Raw genomic sequence first — 22,057 nt, 5'->3', positions numbered from 1 at the left:
AAGAATGAACATACCTTCAACAGACCTAATCTAATTATGGAATCATTTTAGAACATTTTGAATAATTGTATCACTTATAAATATTAGAGCAGAACAAACTTTGGATTATCTAATTAAATTACTATAATTATGCTTTTAGGACATCTGCTGACAAGAAAGGTTTCTTCAACACCAGTGACAAAGTACTATTTCCTGAGACCACTACAACATACATAGACAAATTCAGCTTTACAAAGAGTTAGCTTATATACATATTTATCAGCAAATATGATTTTTAGAGAAATTGATTAAATAGGTTACATCACATAACAGGGGAAGACTAGTTTGCCCCTCTGTCAAAGAACTTTTAAAATAAGCCAATGATTTGAACATCTGAAACAATTACATTTCTAAGTGGCAAACTCTAGCCTGGTCACCAGTCTCCTCCCTTATTGTATCCAATGACTATTTTAACATGACTTTCTTCTAAGGGTCTTCAGCTTTAAATGGAATGACTCTGACATCAATAATTCTTAAAGAGATGCCTACTCCATAAGCTGTTCTTGCCTTTCCTGGGGACCTCCATAGGCATAGGCATACTTCATTTTATTGAGCTTCGCAGATACTTCCTTTTTTTTTTTTTTTTTTTTTTAAACAATTGAAGGCTTGTGGCAACCCTACATCAAGCAAGTCTATAGGTGCAATTTTTACAACATCATTTGCTCACTTTGTGTCTCTGTGTCATTTCTGGTAATTCTCACAATATTTTGAACTTTCCCATTATTTTTATATTTGTTATGGTGAACTGCAATCAGTGAACTTTGCTGTTACTATTATCATTATTTTGGGGTGCCATGAACTGTGCCAACATAACAACCTTAATAAATATGTGTATTCTGACTGCTCCGCCACCAGACATTCCGTGTCTTCCTCCCTCTCCCCTGGCCTCCCTATTCTGGGACACAACAATGTTGAAATTAGGTCAATTAATACCTCTAAATGGACTCTAAGTGTTCAAGTGAAAGGAAGTCACATCTCTCACTTTATATCAAAAGCTAGAAATGATTAAGCTCGGTGAGAAAAGCATGTCGAAAATCAAGACAGGCTGAAAGCTAAGCCTCTTGCACCAGTTAGCCAAGTTGTGAATGCAAAGGAAAACTTCTTGAAGGAAATTAAAAGTGCTACTCCAGTGAACACATAAATGATGAGAAACAGCCTTATGGAGGCTGATATGAAGATCTTCCATATGGACAGAAGATCAAACCAGCCACAACATTTAGCCAAAACATAATCCAGAGCAAGGCCCTAACTCTCTGCAATTCTATGAAGGCCAAGAGGTGAGGGAGCTCCAGAAGAAAGTTTGAAGGTAGAAGTTGTTTCATGAGGTTTATGGAAAGAAGCTGTCTCCATAAAATAAAAATGCAAGCAGCATGTGCTGATGCAGAAGCTGTAACAGGTTATCCAGAAGGTCTAATTAATGAAGATGGCTACATTAAACAACAGATTTTCAATGTAGACAAAACAGCCTTATATTGGAAGATGCCATCTAGGACTTCCATGCTAGAGAGAAGTCAATGCCTGCCATCAAAGGTTCAAAGGACAGTCTCTCTTGTTAGGAGTTAATGTAGTAGGTGACTTTAAGTTGAAGCCAATGCTCATTTACCATTCTGAAAACCTTAGGACCCTTTAAAATTATGGTAAATTTACTCTGCCTGTGCTCTATAAATGGAAAAACAAAGCCGGGATAACAGCACATCTGTTTACAACATGGTTTACTATTTAGAGCCCACTCTTGAGAACTACTCCTCAGAATAAGATTCCTTTCAAAGTACTAACGTTCATTGACAACACACCTTGGTCACCCAAGAGCTCTGGCAATGTACAAGCAAGATTAATATTGTTTTTGTGCCTGCTAACATAACATCCATTCTGCAGGCCATGGATAAAGGAGTAGTTTCAACTTTCAAGCCTTATTATTTAAGAAATACATTTCAAAGGCTATAGCTGCCATAAACAGGTGATTCCTCTGATGGATCTGGGTAAATCGAAAACCTTCTAGAAAGGATTCACCATTCTAGAAGCCATTAAGAACATTTGTGATTCATGGAAAGAGGCCAAAATATCAACATACACAGGAGTTTGGAAGAAGTTGATTCCAACCCTCATGGATGACCTTCAGGGGTTCAAGACTTCAGTGGAGGAAGTAACCAAAGATGTGGTGGAACTAGCAAGAGAACTGGAATCAGAAATGGAGGCTAAAGATCTGACTAAATTGCTACAATGTCATGATCTAACTTTAACAGATGCTTTGTATGAATGAGTAAAGAAAGTGGTTTCTTGAGATGGCCTCTACCCCTAGTGAAGATGCTGTGAAGATTGTTGAAATCACAACACAGGATTCAGAATATTACATAAACTCAGTTGATAAAGTAGGGCAGGGTTTGAGAGGACTGACTCCAATTTTGAAAGAAGTCCTACTATGGGTAAAATGGTACCAAACAGCAGCACATGCTACCAAGAAATCATTTATGAAAGCAAGAGCCAGTCGCTGAGGCAGACTTCATTGTTGTCTTATTTTTAGAAATTGCCACGGCCACCCCAGCCTTCACCCTGATCAGTCAGCAGCATCAACATCAATGTAAGACCCTCCACCAGCAAAGATTATGACTTGCTGAAGGCTCAGATGATGGGTAGCAGTTTTTAGCAATTAAGTATTTTTTAAATTAAGGTATATACATTTTTTAAAGACATACTGCTATTGCACACTGAAAAAACTACAGTACAGTATAAACATAACATTTATATGCACTGGGAAACCAAAAAATTCATGTGACTTGCTTTACTGCAATATTTGCTTTATTGCAGGGGTCTGAATCTGAACCCACAATATTTTGGAGGTATGCCTATATTAAGTTCACAAGGATTTTTAGATATTAATCTTAAGTTTTTTTCTCAAAATTTAAACTTTTCTTATATTTCATAGATAAAATCACATTAACATTTCTGGGAATAAACTTTATTACTAGGGCTTTAAAATGCATACAAGATAATTGTAGTAGTACTTGCAGGTAAATATGGGGATTGAGGGAAAAGGAATTCTTAGGAAAAATCCTACATCCTACCTAGAGAACCTCTTAAGCTCCCTCTGCTGGCTACCATTTAAATAAAGTAGAAAAAAAGGTAAACCTCTTTTCTTCTGGGAGGTAATGGGAGATGCACTCTGAAGCTGACAATGCTGTTGTTGAAATTAAAAAGGAAAGTTCTCTTAAGTAAGGGCTAAGTCTAACTGCTGCCTACATTCCCTAATAAGGCTTCAGGACTTCCAAACAGATGGGGGAGGGGGGGTGCGGGGAGGCCACAGTCCACTTAAAATAAGGGAAGTCATTATCAAGTTTGAATATGTTAAGCATTAAATCGATATACAAAAATGCAAAAGCATTTATATAAAACAAATCAAATATAAACAATTATCATTTAACACTAGAAAATTAATAATTTAAATACAGTTCACAAAACTTCACTAGAACAAAAAGCTTATACCAAACTATTTAATCTATTAGTTTCAATATTAAGGTTTATTTTTTTCCTCCAGAGTGAGGTTAAGTAACAATTTAAATAATTTTCAGGATGTATAAATGAACATCCATTCAGAAAGAACATTACTGCTTCAAAGTGGCTATCTAAGAAATATTTTGCATGTAATAAATATATTTTATGTTTAGGTTAACAGGCACCATCTTGAGAGCAAAAAAGTATTTTTTTTAATTAATAAATAAATTACATTCAAGAAAACAAGGTGTTTATATCTGAAGTATGATATATCCTTAAATGTTTTTCTTCATATAGCACCCAAACTTCCAAACTAGAAAGTAGCTTCTAAAATATAACTCATACCTTAAGTTATAAAAATAAAGGCCAAGAAAAAAATCAATTTAAGACAAAATTTACAGTCTATATTATTAATTCCCCATTCAATAAAATATCAATTGCCAATTTACGAAATGAACTGCAAATATGCAATGTTAGTGCTGAAAATCTGAAATATATATTTTTAAAAGTCACTCTTTCTCAAAGTATTTAAAATATTGCATCTCTGGTGGCAAACCTGCAAACTATCATTTTATTTCTCTAGTTTCCTTACTTCCACTCCCAACCCTACCCCTTAATCTTGTAAAAGCCATCCAGCATTTTTTCTTTTTTTCAGTGGGGGGTGGGGGTTAATACACTATATCCCAAACACAAAACACTGACAATACTCCTTGGTAAACAAGGAAATCCCAGAACAGTCCAAGCCTGCAGCTTTGCTCCCAAAGTGTGCCACAGGCTAAATGATAAAGAAAAAAAAACAATCAATGGCCCTTATTGATGCAGTCAGAATGCTCCTGGGAGTTCATAACTGTTTGAGAATTTGCTGATGTAATCCTGAAGAAAGTTTCAACACATTTTGCAGACAAATATCAGAGAATAAGTCTTTGATTAATAATTTTTCTATTTATTTCTGCCAAGGCGACTGAAAACACGAAAGCCTTTTCATCAGAGAGGTTAGCATAGATGTCAATTTCCTTTTCCTGTTTCTCTGTTAAAAGAAAAAGGGAAAGCTTTTAATATAAAGGCAGTAGATGCAGTATTTTTTTTAATTTAAAGTTTTCAAGTATTCCTTTAAATGACAATAAATATAATACATAATAATACAACATACACTAACTGCTATAAAGTATTATGCTACTGAACTGAAATTTTAAAATTACACAAAGGAGTTACTAAAATGCCATGAATTCAATTCTAAGACTAAATGGAGACTGTATATATTTCTATACACACAGTCTAATATCGATATCATTTCTGTAAGAATCTCAAATATTTCTTACTCCTCACTAGCATGAGCTGTTTCAATCAAAATGAATCTCCTCACCCTAAATATGGTCCCTTCTGAACATCAATGGTGCCTTTATGAATATATTAAGTTCTTCACCTTAGCCCTGCTATGGAAAACATGAATAACCAACATTTATTTCTACTTTTCCCCACCTGATTACAAATGTAATCCAAGTCCATGGTAGAAACTTTGAAAAATACAGAAAAATAAAAAAGAAAAATCACCTATTATCTTATGAGCCAGCTAAAATCACGATTAACATCTTTTGTGTATATTCTCCTAAATGATTTTTTTCAGGCTCTACTATGATTCCACATTTGTCTCGTTTTTTGTTTTCTATTGACTTTTTAATCAAAGTTAAACATGAATATAGTTTAGAGTCAAATTATTTTTACAAAACGTGTTACAAAAAAAACCAGAAGTCCTCTTTCCCTCACGCACATTTCCTACTCTTCAAATAAAACTACTTTTCCAGGTATTCCTTTTGGTTTTTACCTAAGTAACATATTTATCTGATGCAACATCTTGGATTTTTGGTTATAGGCATTATTAATTGACTCCACCATGAAATATTAGGATTTATTGTTTTCTGTCTCTTGCCCCCACCATACTCTTATCACATCTTCCCATTATAGTTATATTACCATTTTGATGAGATCAATATTGTGTTTACATTATTCACTGTGTAAATGATTTCACTTTTCCTGTACACTGTTTTCACTGAAGAGATTCTTTTTTTTCACTTGCTTAGTTTTCATTACTAATTGAACCCAAACTCTCTCCTAGTTGGATAAATCTTTCAGAATGTTTACACATATCAATCTTATCTTCTTGAAGAAATTCTATGCTCCAATGTGAAATGGTTGCTTTCTAGGCCTATTGCACAATTATCATCTGGAGATCTCTCGTCAACATTATGCTGGAGATTCTCCTCATCTCTCTCTTGAGTTGGACCCCGTGCCGTAGGTCCAGGATACTTTCTTGGTTTACTTCTTCACTGATGTCATATATCTTGCAGTAGCCTCCTGGGAAAGGGAGTATGGGTAGCAAATTTTTTGAGACCCTGAATATTAGAAAGTGTCTTTAGTCTTTCTTCACAGTAGTTAATAGTGTGATTGAGTAAAGACTTGAATATTTCCTCTTAGTATTTTTTTTTTTTTTTGCGATACGTGGGCCTCTCACTGCTGTGGCCTCTCCCGTTGCAGAGCACAGGCTCCGGACACGCAGGCTCAGCGGCCATGGCTCACGGGCCCAGCCGCTCCGCGGCATGTGGGATCTTCCCCGACTGGGGCACGAACCTGTGTCCCCTGCATCGGCAGGCGGATTCTCAACCACTGCGCCACCAGGGAAGCCCTCCTCTTAGTATTTTAAAGGCAAAATACTGTCTTCCAACTACTGGTGTCACTGTTAAGAAAACCGTATACCACTTTTTACAGTTATTTTTTAAGTTATTGCTAAATTTACTACAGTTAAATATACAGATCATAAGTGTACAACTGGATGACCCATACCACAATCAAGATACAGAAAATCCCTCATGCTCCTCTCCAGTCAATCCCTTCCCACCCCACCAGCAACCATTGTTCTACCACCATAGATTTATTTTGCCTGTTTTTGAACTTCATATAAGTGCCATGGTATAGTACGTACTGTTTTGTGTCTAGCTTCTTTCATTCAACATGTTTTTGAAATTCACTGATGTTGTTCATACATGAGTAGTTTGTTCCTTGCTGGGTAGTATTCCACTGTACCACTTTGATTATTTTCTCTGAACACTTGAAGGACCTTCCCTTTAACCAGAGAGATATGACTTATGATGATATGCTTTGGCATAATATCTAGTTTTAACCATCCATTGGTCTGGGAATTTGGTGAGGCATTTCAATATGGAAACTCAATGTCCTTCCCGTTTGGGAAAACTACTTGAATTATTTCACTGATGACTTCCCATCTACTTCATCTTCTATGTTCTTCTTCTGCAACATCAATTATTTACAGATGTGGACCTCGAACTGGTCCTCTAAATTTCTTACGTTTCTTATTCATTTTTTCATCTCTTTTCCTATTGCTATACATTCCGGTACATTTCTTCAATTTTGTCTATAAGGCTTCTGTTAAAGTTTTACATTTCTGCAAATCGTATAGACATATACATACATATATATATATTTTGAGATTCTCATTTTAAAGTTCATTTTCCAGGTACTTTTTTGACATCTGCAATTCCTTTTAAACATCATCTTGTTTTTCTTTCATGACTACCATACCTTCTCTTACAAAGAATATTAATGGTAGTTTTAATTTTTTTCTTCTCCCTGCAAAAACTTATCATATCCAGGTTATTTTTTTATTCCTCTGTGAAAGCCTGACTGGAGAACTCAGTATTTACCATCTCCAATTTTCACCTAATCTTCCTCATCTTAATTTGGTACTCCTGCCCTCAATGATGCCTGGTGTTTCCTAGACCAGAGACTGTGTTTTCCCTTTCAAAGGATAAACTTGCAGGGAGGGGAGGTCAGGGTAAAGAGCCCTAGCAGGCTATTAAAACACAGACTTCAAATAGTCTTGTTTTTAGCCTCACCTTCACCTCTACACTTTCAGACAATAACTGAGGTAAAAATTCCTGACCTTAGGCAGATGTGAAACAAAAATCAGTTTCTTTCTCAGCTTTCCTCAAAGGAGTTTACAATTTGGGTTTCTTGGGTCTGCTAAAGAAGTTAGCACTTTGCAGAATTTTGCTGCTTCTCCCACTCCTTGTCCTTGTGGGACTTGGCCCCTTAAAAAAAAAATCCCTTTCATCCTTGTCATTTTACTAGGATTTGGGGAGGGTGCAGAGCTAGATGTGTTTATTCAATCCACCATCTTTAACGTGAAGTCTACATTAACTCTCTATGTTCATTAATAAGGTATTCAGAATTGCCCAATATATTTCAATCAGTCAAAATGTCACTCCTGGGGCTTCCCTGGTGGCGCAGTGGTTGAGAGTCCGCCTGCCGATGCAGGGGACACGGGTTTGTGCCCCGGTCCGGGAAGATCCCACATGCCGCGGAGCGGCTAGGCCCGTGAGCCATGGCCGCTGAGCCTGCGCATCTGGAGCCTGTGCTCCGCAATGGGAGACGTCACAACAGTGAGAGGCCCGCCTACCGCAAAAAAAAAAAAGTCACTCCTACTTACTAATATCCAGAATAATCATACCCCCCACATATAAAATGAAGACTTATTTTAAACCATCCAAAACTGTTAAGTTTAATGGTTGGCTTTTATCATAATGTTGTTATCTAGATGTCTAAAAAGATTTCCTTTTCATTCCTTATTCTTCCTATTTTTTTCAAAACATAGGAAACAGTAAAGCCAATTAAAAATGTGCTTTTAGACACACTGTCAGGTTTTCCTTATTAGAATAAAGATAAAGCTTGCTTCAAATTCTTCAAGTGCCCTATGAGCTGGGAATCAATAAATACTGAATTTAAGTAGCTACTTAACACTAAGAAACATATCAAAGAAGTCTATTCTAAAATATATAGACATTTCAAAAGTTCATATTTTCTATCAGTATTATATTTAGAAAACATGGTCTGCCTTAAGGGTTTGTAAAATACAGCCTGCAAAATTGGTAAAATACAATTGGCAAAATCTGGCCTCCCACCTGTTTTTACAAAGTCTTACTGGAACACAGCCATGCCCATTCATTTACGTATTCTCTATGGCAGCTTTCCAGATACAATGACAGAGCAGACTAGCTATGACAGAGACCCTATAGCCCACAAAGCCTAAAATATTTATTATCTGGCTCTTTACAGAAAAAGTTTGCTGAATGCCCTTGCCCCTGGCCTACATTAAAAGGTTCTATTTTATTATACAAAAATTCCTTGAGGTCCTCCCTGTTTGTATTAAAAGCATATCTTACTCTAGAAATAGCTTTCTTAAAACTTTTCTATAATAAACTAAAAATACCTGAAACCAACTTATACCAAATAAACACTTTTTTCAAGTTAACATGAAATAAAAGATCCAAACCTGCATATATAGTCCTACCACAACTACAGAGCCTTCGTTTCCCCAAATAAAAGACTGTCATTATCTATTCTCTCATCTCCTCTGACTAGAAGCATTCCTTTTCCATTCTTTGGGTTATATTCCCTTTACTTCAACTGTAAAGAATGTTCTGTTTTCTGGGCCAAGCAGTATTTCCCTCTTTTCTTTTTTCTCCATTGACTTTTTTTTAAATGTATTTATTTTATTTTTTGGCTGCATTGGGTCTTCGTTGCTGTGCTTGTGCTTTCTTTAATTGTGGCGAGTGGGTGCTACTCTTCGTTGCGGTGCGCAGGCTTCTCATTGCGGTGGCTTCTCTTGTAGAGCACGGGCTCTAGGTGCACAGGCTTCAGTAGTTGTGGCACGTGGGGCTCAGTAGATGTGGCTCACGGGCTCTAGAGCGCAGGCTCAGTAGTTGTGGTGCACGGGCTTTGTTGTTCCGTGGCATGTGGGATCTTCCCGGACCAGGGCTTGAACCCGTGTCCCGTGCACCGGCAGGCAGATTCTTAACCACTGTGCCACCAGGGAAGCCCCTCTGTTGACTTTTCTTTACCTAGTTTTCATTCTGAAACAGTCTTTAGCATATATTTTCTGATCATCCCATTGTTAAAGAAGCACCCTCAAGTTGAGAAAACAACTCAAACTCTCTGGAAGATCAGCATAATAGAAGGAAAGAGAAAAAGCAGTAAAATTACCCAAGGAAATTAAGGAGTATAGAAGCACAGTCTTCACAGAATACAGTCAAAGACATTATAAACCTTAGTCCTTTAACCATACAATATTAAAAAATCTTTAACTTTGATAAAACCTATACCAGTGAAGTTATTTTCCCTAACAGTAGCACTTTTATTCAAATAGAAGCACACAAAGCAGAGAGAAACAGTGAACAGGTAAAAAATTCTCAATGTCTAAAATACATTTATATTTGAATACCTAAGACTGAATACCTGAAAAAGCAAAGCATAACTCACAAATAACATAAGAAGTTATAAACACATTTCACTGAAGAAATTATTTTAATAGAGGCTTTTGTGGTGTCTAACAACATTGTTATTTATTTTTAATTGAAATATAGTTGATTTACTTGAGAGAGATTTTTAAAGAATTATAAAAAGCAACTCTCTTGTTTTTTCATTTAATTACTGGCTTGAAAGTCCCACTTTTAAAAAGATATTCATGGGCATATGGGGTGCATTATACCATTCTTTTTACTTTTGTGTAATCTTTTAAATTTTCCACAATAAAAGGTTTTTTAAAAGATGTATAAATCAAAGAAAACGAGAAGTTTTAGTTGATGGTTACAAACAAGTTATTGGTAGACACACTACTTATCAGAAGAAAAGAGAAAATCTATAAGGAGAATATGAATATGTTTTAGACCAAGAAGAATTCACCTTACTATCCAAAAGCTGCCTCAAAATAGGAAACAGAATAGGAGTAATTTAAAAATTCATACTGAAGAACACTTGAGAGTAAATTTTTAAAACTCACAGTATAATAGTTTGAAATAAGTCTTAACAGAATTCAGATTTATCTTTAAAAAAGTATAACTATTTTAACAGACTTATCCAGGATGTCATACACAAATTATCTCTGAACTTTACTATCATCAGTTTACAGCAAGGTGAATTTTACCTAATTTAAGCCTTTAATTTTCCAATAAGAATTAAATTTATGTGACTTTTTTAAAACAAACATCTACCTGAGAGGAAATGCTTTTACAAACTAAAATATGAGTTGGAATTTTAAGTCCAGGAGTTCAATGCCTACCAAACACTTTCTTCACTACTATCTAATTCAGATGTTAGAAAACTTTAATACCTGAAAAAAAAAAAAAACAACTGCTTGGATTTACTCATACCTCTTTCTTCCTCATGTTTTTTGGCAGATGCACTTTTAGGTCTTCCTCTTCCTCGTCTGATATGATCTGAATGGCTGTTACTTCGAGACCTCTTTCTGTTTTCTAAATCCTTATTTACTGTAGAATTTATCTTCTCTCGCCTAACTCTCTCTGTTCGCCTCCTCTTGGCCTCATGCTTGTTTTCTGTATGGATGAATAAAAGTGATATATTTTAGGGCTTAGCAAGAACTGTTTGCCCATGTTCTCATTGCTTTCTTCTTTTTTTTTCTAAATAGCACTAGAGTTTGCTGCCTGGCATATTTTATAAAACTACAACTATAACATCTATATGTCCCTCACCCATGCAGGAAAGAAAGAAATTCAAAAGAATTCAGATCCACATTAACACATGAGGTAGTAGGAATCTTATAACAGAAGACAAGTTTCTTTATTTGATACTTTTAATTTCAGCCTCTACAAGTTCACACAATTCCACAGCAACCTTTTTCCTTCTCTCTGTATCCAAGTTAAAAATGGTGAAGTATTACAAAAGGAAAATAAATATTCCATTCCTTTTTTCCCCCTACCCAAATTACAGATTGAAATATGTCAAATACACAGAAGCAAAACTGACCTTAGCCATAATATTTATATTAAAGTTCCCAATAAAAACCAAACAGAAAGTATCTAGGAAAAATATAAAAATACTAGGGAAGTAAGCAGTTTTCACTTTATCCACAGAAGAGGTCATTTCTGACATTCTAAGAGCATGTTTATCCCAAATAAATAGCAATAGGGGAACCTTACTCAACATGGTGATTTAATTAATGCAAGGAGCCACCCCTGTCACTCCAAACAGATCAAAAGGTTGGATAAGACAAACAACAATTTTTTTAAATTGCTTTAATACGTACCTGAATTCAAAAGAAAGAAAGAAAATTCACCAAATGCCTAAAACCATGGTGGTAAAGGGGCAAAACATATAAGAAAATTCATATCCCAAGAACTAAAGAGAACAATTTAAAAGGCTATATAGGGCTTCCCTGGTGGTACAGTGGTTGAGAAGCCGCCTGCCAATGCAGGGGACATGGGTTTGAGCCCTGGTCTGGGAAGATCCCACATGCCGTAGAGCAACTAAGCCTGTGCACCACAACTACTAAGCCTGCGCTCTAGAGCCCACAAGCCACAACTACTGAGCCCACCTACCACAACTGTTGAAGCCCACGTGCCTAGAGCCCGTGCTCCACAAGAGACGCCACCGCAATGAGAAGCCTGCACACTGCAACTAAGAGTAGCCCCCACTGGTCGCAACTAGAGAAAGACCGCGCGCAGCAGCAAAGACCCAATGCAGCAAAAAATAAATAAATAAAGTAAATAAATTAAAAATAAAATGAAAAAATAAATAAATAAAATAAAATAAAATAAAATGAAATAAAAGGCTATATAAATTAAGTACGCTTAATAGGCTACTATAAAATAAAATAAATTTAAGTAAAATATTAATAGTTATTTCTAAATACCATATCCTTGGAGAATTAGTTAATTCCAGGTCTCAGATTAACATATGCCAGATAATGCAAGAATACCTAGTTATTCCAAACTGTAAGAAAGTTATCTAAGATCACCAGCATCTTGTTAAAGGACTCAAGGGCTAACTTGAAGAGGCTCCTGTTGACTATTATAATTTGAGCATCAATAAAAATAATAACTATAATAGACTGAAACACCTAAAGAACCAACTCACTATTTTGAAAAGTGAAATAAAGGAAAAGAATAAAGCATTTACCCTGCCTTTTCTATTCAAACTGTACCACTCACTGGGTAACAAAAGGGTAGATGAAGAGCAATTTCTTATTTTAGAATCACTGTGGCTAAAAAACTGAAGAAGGAATAAGAGTATTACCATTTTCAACTTGAAATGAACTAAATGTAAACATCAACAGCAGCTAACATCACAAAAACAGAGATAAGTAGACTTTGTGCCTCCTTATAGAATACCTACCTAAGTAGTCTTGCCAAAAAAAAAAAAAAAATCAAATCTCATCACGCCCTTAGATCCAAATTACAATTTATAAGAAAAAGAGAAATCATTCAAAGAATGTGTTAACATACACCATGGAGACACAAACAGTAAATCCAAATGGACAAGTGATAGTTTAACATATAATCTGCAAGGAATAAAAGAGAAAATAATGGATAAAGAGACAGCCAAAAAAGATATCAGTCATATGCAACGTGTGGACCTTATTTGAAATCTGTTTTTAAAAACCATTTATGAGAAACCTGAAAATTTCAACACCAGTTGGATATTTGATATTATGGAATTATTGTTAATTTTTTATTGTGCTTAAGTTTTTAAAGGTCTATCTTTTATTATTATTTTTTTTATTTTTAATTTTATTTCTTTTTGGTTGTGCCACATGGCATATGGGATCCTAGTTCCCTGACCAGGAATCAAACCCATGCCCCCTGCATTGGAGGCATGGAGTCTTAACCACTGGACCGCCAGGGAAGTCCCAAGGTCTGTCTTTTAGAAACATGTAATGAAATATTTATAATTGAAATTATATGAAATTTGCTTTAAAATAATATACAAGAGAAGGAGTGGATGTGGATGGGACAGAGTATGCTTAGAATTTCTCAAAAAAAAAAGCTGAAAGAAATAGTAACAGGTAAAGCTTTTTATAGTATGCCTTTTAGAGTTTAACACTGAATATAAGTTTGTTCCTTCAGCTACCCACCCATCTCTGCAAACTTCTTCATAGCCAACTTCTCAAAAACGAAGTATCTGTACTTTCTGCCTTCAATTTCTCACCTCCCATTCACCCATCAATTCATTCCAGTATAGCTCCCAAGAAGGACAAAAACCCCTGTCAGCAAATCTAATAGACACCTCTCTTTAATCATCTTAATACCATCTCTCAAAACTTCAACACAGGACTACTCTTTTCCTTGAAATTAATTTTTTTTTTTTTTTTTTATGGTACGCGGGCCTCTCACTCTTGTGGCCTCTCCCGTTGCGGAGCACAGGCTCTGGAGGCGCAGGCTCCACGGCATGTGGGATCTTCGCGGACCGGGGCACGAACCTGCATCAGCAGGCAGACGCTCAACCACTGCGCCACCAGGGAAGCCCCTACGCCACCAGGGAAGCCCCCTCTTTTCCTTGAAATTAATTTTTTACTTGATTTTCAGGTTCTGCAAATCTCCCATCTCACCAGCCATTCCTCTTTATCACCTCTGCTGTCTTCTCCTCCCTGCAGTTTCTTTTCCATCTCTAATATTAAAGTCTTAGGACTCTGTCCTGAGCCCAGATAAACCATGGACCCAAAACATTAAAAACTATTGTTATAATCGTTCCAAAATTTCTACTTTCAGCTCTGACTTCTTCCCAAAGCTCTAGACTGCCTACCTGACAGCTTCACTTGTATGACTCACAAGCATTTCAGATGTGCCAAAAAATAACTCTTGATTTTCCCTCCTCCAACCTTCATTATACTAGTAAATAGCACCAACCAGTTGCAAAAGCCAAATAACTTGTAGTCATTTGTGACTCAGCTTGTTTCTTCTATCATCATAGAAGTCCATAGGTACTCTGTGCAAAATACATCCACAATTTCTTCATTTCTCCCACTTCTATGGGCAAACCGAACACATTCTCTAAATAGCTGCCAAAATTATCTTTAAAAAAAAAACTGTATAAATAAGCTTCCTTTCTAAAACCTTTCATTAGCTTTTCACTTTATTTAAAAGAAAGTCAAATTTCCTGACCAAAGACTATAAGTCCCCCTATAAGACCTGACATTTGCCTCTCACCCATCTAATCTCATACCAGTAGCCAGTTTGTTCAGTACTCTGCAGATATGCCTTCCTTTTAATAAAACAAGTTCCTTCCTCCCTTGAGTCTCTGCATTTGCTAATCCTTCTGCCTAGAGCTTTCTTCCCAAGGCTCTTCATGAGACAGGCTTTATTTCCTTCAGATGTCAACTTATAGGTCACCCCTCTGAGTCTCCCAGCCCAAGTTACTTTCTATAATCTTCTACTACTACTACTACTATAGTCTTTCTATAATTTTCTTCTACTACTACTTCTACTACTACTACTACATTTATTTATATGCTCAATATGTCTCCCCCATCAAAATATAAGCTCTATGAAAGCTGGGGTGCTTTTGTCTGTCTCATTCACAGAACCTAGAACGTTACCTACACATGTTAAGTGGTGCTGAATAAATAAAATCAGACTGAACACATGATTTATTTCACTATCTTCTCAAAAATCCTATTGAAATGAGCACAAACATGGGTAAAAAGGTAAAGGGAAAAAGGAAAATAAACCTGCAGTGCTTGAAACAGGAAAGGGTGCTATTAACGATCTAAAATTACAGAATTTCAGCAAACTGGCAAGCTAACAGATTCTAAGTAACCAGAATAGAAAACACTAAAATTCAAAATAAAAATAAGAGATATCTCCTATAGCAGGGATCGCTCTTCTTCCCAAAGATATTCCCAGGACAGGACGAAAAGTACAGTAAGGAACAGCAGGCCACAGGGTGATCATCAGAATAACTAGAACTACTGCAGAACAGTTGGGCCTATGTATACAAAGTAACACATAAAGACGTAAAGCTCTTGGGAATCAAGCGATGTTCAAGGGGACTTTGACCCTCCACAACACAGAAAGAAGAAACAAACAAACAAAAAAGGCAGTTCCTCATAAAAATGAAATACTATAAAGGATCTCACATTCTGTCCCAGAATGAAACCTTCCTTATTTTGGCAATCATGGATTTCAACAGCATTCCCCAGCTCACCTAATTTACATCTAAAAGCCTGCCAATAAGCTTCTTCCAATTGTACACTAAAGAGATGTCAAAATAGACTTTCAAAACAGTGTAGGATATTCATGCAAGTTATCTACACTGATAAACCAAGACCTTCATTTATAAATATCAACAGGCAATTAAGGATTACCAGCTATTTGAAGAAAATAAAAAGTGTGAGAGAGAGAAGGAGCAAGATAAAACATGCAGAACAGGGAGCTCCCTAGTGGTCTAGTGGTTAGGATTCTGGGCTTTCACTGCTGTGGCCCGGGTTAAATCCCTGGTCAAGGCCAAAAACAAAATAAAAACAAAAACATGAGGAACAAAGGTAGTTCAGGAAACAAAAAAATCTTAAAACATTTCAAAGCATACCTTCTGAAAGTACTATATCATTAAGATTTTTTTGCAGAAATAGAAAACTCCATCCTAAAATCATATGGAATCTCAATGGACCCCAAATAGCCAAAACAATCTTGGAAAAGAACAGAGAATCACACTTGTTGATTTCAAACCTTTTCTAACAAAACTACAGTAATCAAAAAAATGTAGTACTGGGCTTCCCTGGTGGCGCAGTGGTTGAGAGTCCGCCTGCCGATGCGGGGGACACGGGTTCATGCCCCAGTCCGGGAAGATCCCACATGCCGCGGAGCGGCTGGGCCCCGTGAGCCATGGCCGCTGAGCCTGCACGTCCGGAGCCTGTGCTCCGCAACGGGAGAGACCACAACAGTGACACCCCCGCGTACCGCAAAAAAAAGAAAAAAAAGTAGTACTGCCTTACCAGAGACATACAGACCAATAGAATAAAATAGCCCAAAAATAAATCCTCGAATATATGGTCAAATGATTTTCAATAACAGTAGCCATGAAAAAACAGTACTTTCAACAAGTGGTAATTGGGAAAACTGGATATCCACAGGCAAAAAAATGAAACTGGACCCTTATCTTATACCATATACAACAGCAGTCCCCAACCTTTTTGGTACCAGAGACTGGTTTCCTAGAAGCCAATATTCCCCCACCCCGGGGTGGGGGGGGGGGGGAAGGGGCGGGGCAGGGGGACGGTTCAGGAGGTAATGCGAGCAATGGAGAGCAGCAGAAGCAGCTTTTGCTCGCTCGCCCACCACTCACTTCCTACTTTGCGGTCCGGTTCATAACAGGCCGCGGACTGGTAGCGGTCCGCGGCCCAGGGATTGGGGACCCCGATATACAAGAATTAACTCAATATGGATTGAAGATCTAAATATAACAACTAAAACTATAAAATGCTTAGGGGAAAAACTTCAAGACAGTGGATTTGTCAATGATTTCTTGGATATGACACCAAAAGTACCGGCAACAAAAGAAAAAATAGACAACTTGGATTTCATCAAAATTAAAAACTTCTGTTCAATGCATGAACAAAATGTAGTAAGTACATACAATCGAATATTATTCAGGAAGGAAATTCTGACACGTCACAGCGTGGATGGAGACATTATACTAAGTGAAACCAGACACAAAAGGACAAATATTGCATGACTACACTTATAGAAGGTAACTACAGTAGTCAAATTCAAGTTCACAAGCACAGAAAGAATAGTAGTGGCCTGGGGCGTGATGGGGGCGGGGAGTGGGAGGAAAATGGGGGGTTATTGTTTTATGTGTGTGGAGTTTCAGTTTGGGAAGATGAAAAGAGTTCTGGAAATGGACAGTGGTGATGATTAAGCACATGATATGAATGTACTTAATGCCACTAAACCGTACAACTTAAAACGATTAAAATACTAAATTCTGGGATTTCCCTGGTGGCGCAGTGGTTAAGAATCCACCTGCCAATGCAGGCGACGCGGGTTTCAGCCCTGGTCTGTGCTCTGAGACACGCCTAGAGCCTGTGCTCTGCAACAAGAGAAGCCACTGCAATGAGAAGCCCACGAACCACAATGAAGAGTAGCCCCCGCTCACCGCAACTAGAGAAAGCCCATGCACAGCTACGAAGACCCAACTCAGCAAAATAAATAAATTAATTAAAAAAAAAAAAGAAAAAGTAGGGATCTCCCTGGCGGCCCAGTGGTTAAGACTTCACCTTCCAAAGCAGTGGGTGCAGGTTCGATCCCTGGTCAGGGAGCTAAGATCCCACACGCCTCATGGCCAAAAAACCAAAATATAAAACAGAAGCAATACTGTAACAAATTCAATAAAGACTAAAAATGGTCCACATCAAAATATCTTTAAAAAAAAGAAAAAAGAAAAAGAAAAAGTAGGATTATCCTTATAGTACAATGGAAAGAAATTTTAGCATGACAGCTGTGCAGCAGACCTAAAATCAGTCTTGATTAGAAGAAATCAGAGGATTCTATGAAAAATGTCTTTTAAAGATGAATATAGATATCATTATATAAACTATATGATTAAGAACTTTAAAGAAAGGCACAGAGATGAAGGTATGTATTTTTTCATCAAAAGGCAAAATAAAAACTATGTTCCATATATGAATGTACAGCAATTTTAAGTGATTAGCATGTAAGGAACAATGTTTTCTGAAATAACAAAACCAAATCTTCACTGTCAAGTAATTCAGAGTTGAGGATCACTTACTACTGATTAACGTTCAATCATTTTGGGTTTCTAAAAGGTACTGGTGATAATCATTTCCCCATTTTTCTTCCTTAACTACAAAAGTGAGTATGTCATTTATGGACTTTGCTTATTTATCAGCCTTTCCCTGTTAGAGAATAATTTAAAAATTAGGTTTAATATTTTTATCCCTTTTTCCTTCCCTCAATAAAAAATGGAATTTATTTAATTTTGTTATTTATTTGATTAAGCTTAACCCAAAGTTTATACTCACTGAGAAATTAACAGTTAAATACTAATAAGCTGTTCAAAATTCTTACCGTTTTTTTTTTTTTTTGCTGTACGCGGGCCTCTCACTGTTGTGGCCTCTCCCATTGCGGAGCACAGGCTCCGGACGCGCAGGCTCAGCAGCCATGGCTCACGGGCCCAGCCGCTCTGCGGCATGTGGGATCTTCCCGGACCGGGGCACGAACCCGTATCCCTGCATCGGCAGGCGGACTCTCAACCACTGCACCACCAGGGAAGCCCCAAAATTCTTACCGTTTTAAACCTTTTTCTTACCTTTAGCGGAAGTCTTGTATAAACTAGTATCTCAGATTTTCAGTTTACTTTTTCTTTACAGTTTTTATAATGAAAAAATTTTAAAGGTATATCCATTGTTATTAAATGCAAAATAGCACCCTTGATGTCACTAAACCACCCAGAACACCCATTTGGAAAACTAAATTTAAAGATTTGGAACAGAGTTTGTTCTCACCAAAAACTGCTTCTGTCAGTATTTGGTAACTGACCAAATACTTGAATAGATTACTACTACAGTACTGAAGGTTTAGGCCACAGTACAGATACTTTCAATTTTAGGAAATACAGTATTTCCTTTAATTTCTTTTTTTAAAAATTTCTTCAAATTGGCAGATGAAGACTCAACCTCAAGGCTACTTTTTTTTTTTTTTTTTTTTGCTGTACGCGGGCCTCTCACTGTTGTGGCCTCTCCCGTTGCGAAGCACAGGCTCCGGACGCGCAGGCTCAGCGGCCATGGCTCACGGGCCCAGCCGCTCCGCAGCATGTGGGATCTTCCCGGACCGGGGCACGAACCTGTGTCCCCTGCATCGGCAGGCGGACTCTCAACCACTGCGCCACCAGGGAAGCCCAAGGCTACTTTTTAAACTCTCAGTCAACCATTCAATTTAGAAATGAAATCCTACATGAACAACATAGTCAATTTTTAAAAATTTATCTCCATTTAATATTGACCCCCTAAAAAGGATAAAAGAAACAATACTACATTCCTAACTCATTTAGAAAAGAATCAAAGAATAATTAATTGCCTTGAGGTTCTATGCACTTGTACAAAACACTGAGCATTAATACAGCTTTATTTGTAATACTCATCTTTTCCTCTCACCGAAATTAATATATTTTTACAATTTAAAATTAACTTCCGTAATAGATTTTATTTATCTATATTTTCAGCTAGCAAAGTTCTATATTGTTCTAGCGTCCCATCTCCCTATTTTCATGTATGTTATGAAGATATAAAGATGATTAGTATATTTGCAAAATGTGAGTTTTCAACATTTCAAATCTAGATAAATCTATGACTTAACAGATTATTTTCCTCCTGCATGTCACACAAAGTTATAATAATTAAATAAGAGGTTTCAACCCACTGAAATTTCAAATAATCTTTTATAGCTTTGATTTTAAGATAAGTGCAATCTGAGCTTTAAGGATGTTTCTTTTTTGTTTTAAATGTTTAATTATGCAAATAAAAGTCTTCCTTGGGGACTTCCCTGGTGGTGCAGTGGTTAAGAATCCGCCTGCCAATGCAGGGGACATGGGTTCGAGCCCTGGTCCGGGAAGATCCCACGTGCCGTGGAGCAACTAAGCCCATGCGCCACAACTACTGAGCCTGCACTCTAGGGCCTGTGCATGCTGCAACTACTGAGCCTGCATGCCGCAACTACTGAGCCTGCATGCCGCAACTACTGAGCCTACATGCCACAACTACTGAAGCCCGCGTGCCTAGAGCCCATGTTCCACAACGAGAAGCCACCACAATAAGAAGTCCGCGCACAGCAACAAAGAGTAGCTCCCGCTCGCTGCAACTAGACAAAGGCCGTGTGCAGCAACGAAGACCCAATGCAGCCAGAAAAAATTTTTAAAAAGAAATTTAATTGTAAAAATTAGTATTTATTGAGTACCTATAACATACCAAGCTTTCTTTATGTTAGACATTTTCATATACACTTCACCTACACTTCAATCCTCTAAGTTGGTACTATAAACCTACATAAACACAACTAAACAGCAGCTGCCCCTGGAGGTTAATTAACCTGTTAGAGAGTGTCCAAACTGGAATCTGAATCTGAAGCCAGATCTTCATATAATATATAACAACATACAGTACATGTCTGTACTATACCAAACTGATTTCCAGGCTTTGAGTACTCTTAATCCTTCTTAAAACCCTTTCCTCCTTTTGTTCTACAGCACAGTCTATCCCTGATATTTCTCTGTCCTTTCTATTCTTTGTTTGTCTTGCTGGTTCTTCTTCCTCCTCCCTAGGATTTCTAGGCTTCAATGTTTCATCTTCACTTCAAGGTCGCAAGTCTACTCTTATTAAACAACAGAACCTTAGGAAACTCCAAACGTAAAATAATAATGAACTGCTTCTCACTCATCACACTGACTTATGTAACACCACCTCTGTTGGCTGTTCTCCTGCGGCTGACATTTCTTCTCAGCTGACATGACCTCCCTACCCACTTCTACCCTTTAAGATTGGAGTCTGCCAGAGTTCAGTCCCTGAACCTGCTTCCTCTTCCTACCCTATAGACTCTATAGAACTAGTTCATCCATTTCCATGATATCAACAACCATGATGATTCAAACCTTTCTCTCCGGCTGAGGCTATTCCCTGAGCTTCAGACGGTATGTCCAACTGGGAAAAAAAAAAAAAAAAATCCACACGGATGATATTTCACAACTATATCCAAACATAGTTTCTTCATCTTTCCCTCAAAACTTGTCTTCCCTTTTATCTTCCCTTTCTAACCAGTAATCCCAGTCAGAAATCTGAAAGTCATTCTAAAGTCTTCCCTTTCCTTCAAATGATTCTAAATTCTTAACACTTGTAGCATCTGTCCCTTTTCTCTGTCCTCATTTACATTTCTTCCTTACCTCATTTCTCACCTGAATTGTTGGTATATAGAAGGGTCTCAAAAATATTTGTTGAGTGAAAAACTAATAAACACAATTGTCCCACTAATAGCATGGACCATGTCTTATTCATTTTGGAGCCTCAGAACTGAGTTGACATGCCACCCCAGCAAATCTACTGAATGAATCATTCCAAGGTTCCCATACCCAAATCATACTCTTAGGAAACAAGAACCAGGAATTGATTTTTAACAGTTCTCTGGATGACTCCTATATAACCAATCCAGCAACAGCCTTTAAGAACTAATGAATTAATAGTAAGTCCATTACCATGTTGAAAGGGAGCAAACTCAGAGGCAGAAATGGAATTAAAACTGCTTTCCTCCCATCTCTCCACAGACCTAGGATAAACAGACCTCTCACAGACATAAATATATGTAATTCTTGAATCATCTCCTACTATAACCATTCTTTGCTTAACTCAGCATCCTCACTCAGTTAACATACTGCAAAAGCTCACTTCCACCTTGTAACCCCACAAACTATTCTCTAGACAGAAGTCAGAATGATCTTTCTAAAAGGCAAATCAGAGCATGCCACCCTCCCCTCACCTCATTGCACATCCCAGGGATAGTTTCTCCTCACACTGTAAGAACAAAAACCAAAATCTTACTCTAGTTTACAAAGCCTTAAATAAATAATCTGGCCTCTGCTTATCCCTCTGGCCTCATATCAAACACTCTCCTGGTTTTACTGTCTACACTGCAACCACGCAGGCCAAAATTTAACAACCTTA

At 37.2% G+C, this 22,057-nt stretch overlaps 1 protein-coding gene across 4 annotated transcripts in view; it reads right to left on the bottom strand.

Annotated features, from left to right (window-relative positions):
- Window positions 1-105: 105 nt before the first annotated feature.
- LOC101287523 (UPF0547 protein C16orf87 homolog) overlaps window positions 106-22,057 on the bottom strand; it is a 30,001-nt gene continuing 8,049 nt past the window's right edge. The window contains exons 3-5 of one of the 4 annotated variants that reach the window (XM_033418870.2): window positions 10,749-10,931; window positions 6,506-6,645; window positions 106-4,555 (exon numbers count right to left, since the gene is read on the bottom strand). In XM_033418870.2, coding sequence (XP_033274761.1) covers window positions 6,548-6,645; window positions 10,749-10,931 — 281 coding nt within the window. In that variant the 3' untranslated portion in view covers window positions 106-4,555; window positions 6,506-6,547. Of the gene's footprint in view, window positions 4,556-6,505; window positions 6,646-9,440; window positions 9,535-10,748; window positions 10,932-22,057 lie in introns of all 4 variants that reach the window. The other 3 variants (XR_004480654.2, XM_004264866.3, XM_033418873.2) reach the window with 3 other exon arrangements.

Source organism: Orcinus orca, chromosome 20 (genome assembly GCF_937001465.1).
Source record: "Orcinus orca chromosome 20, mOrcOrc1.1, whole genome shotgun sequence".
NCBI lineage: Eukaryota > Metazoa > Chordata > Mammalia > Artiodactyla > Delphinidae > Orcinus > Orcinus orca.
This window is presented reverse-complemented; position numbering and strand designations above follow the sequence as displayed.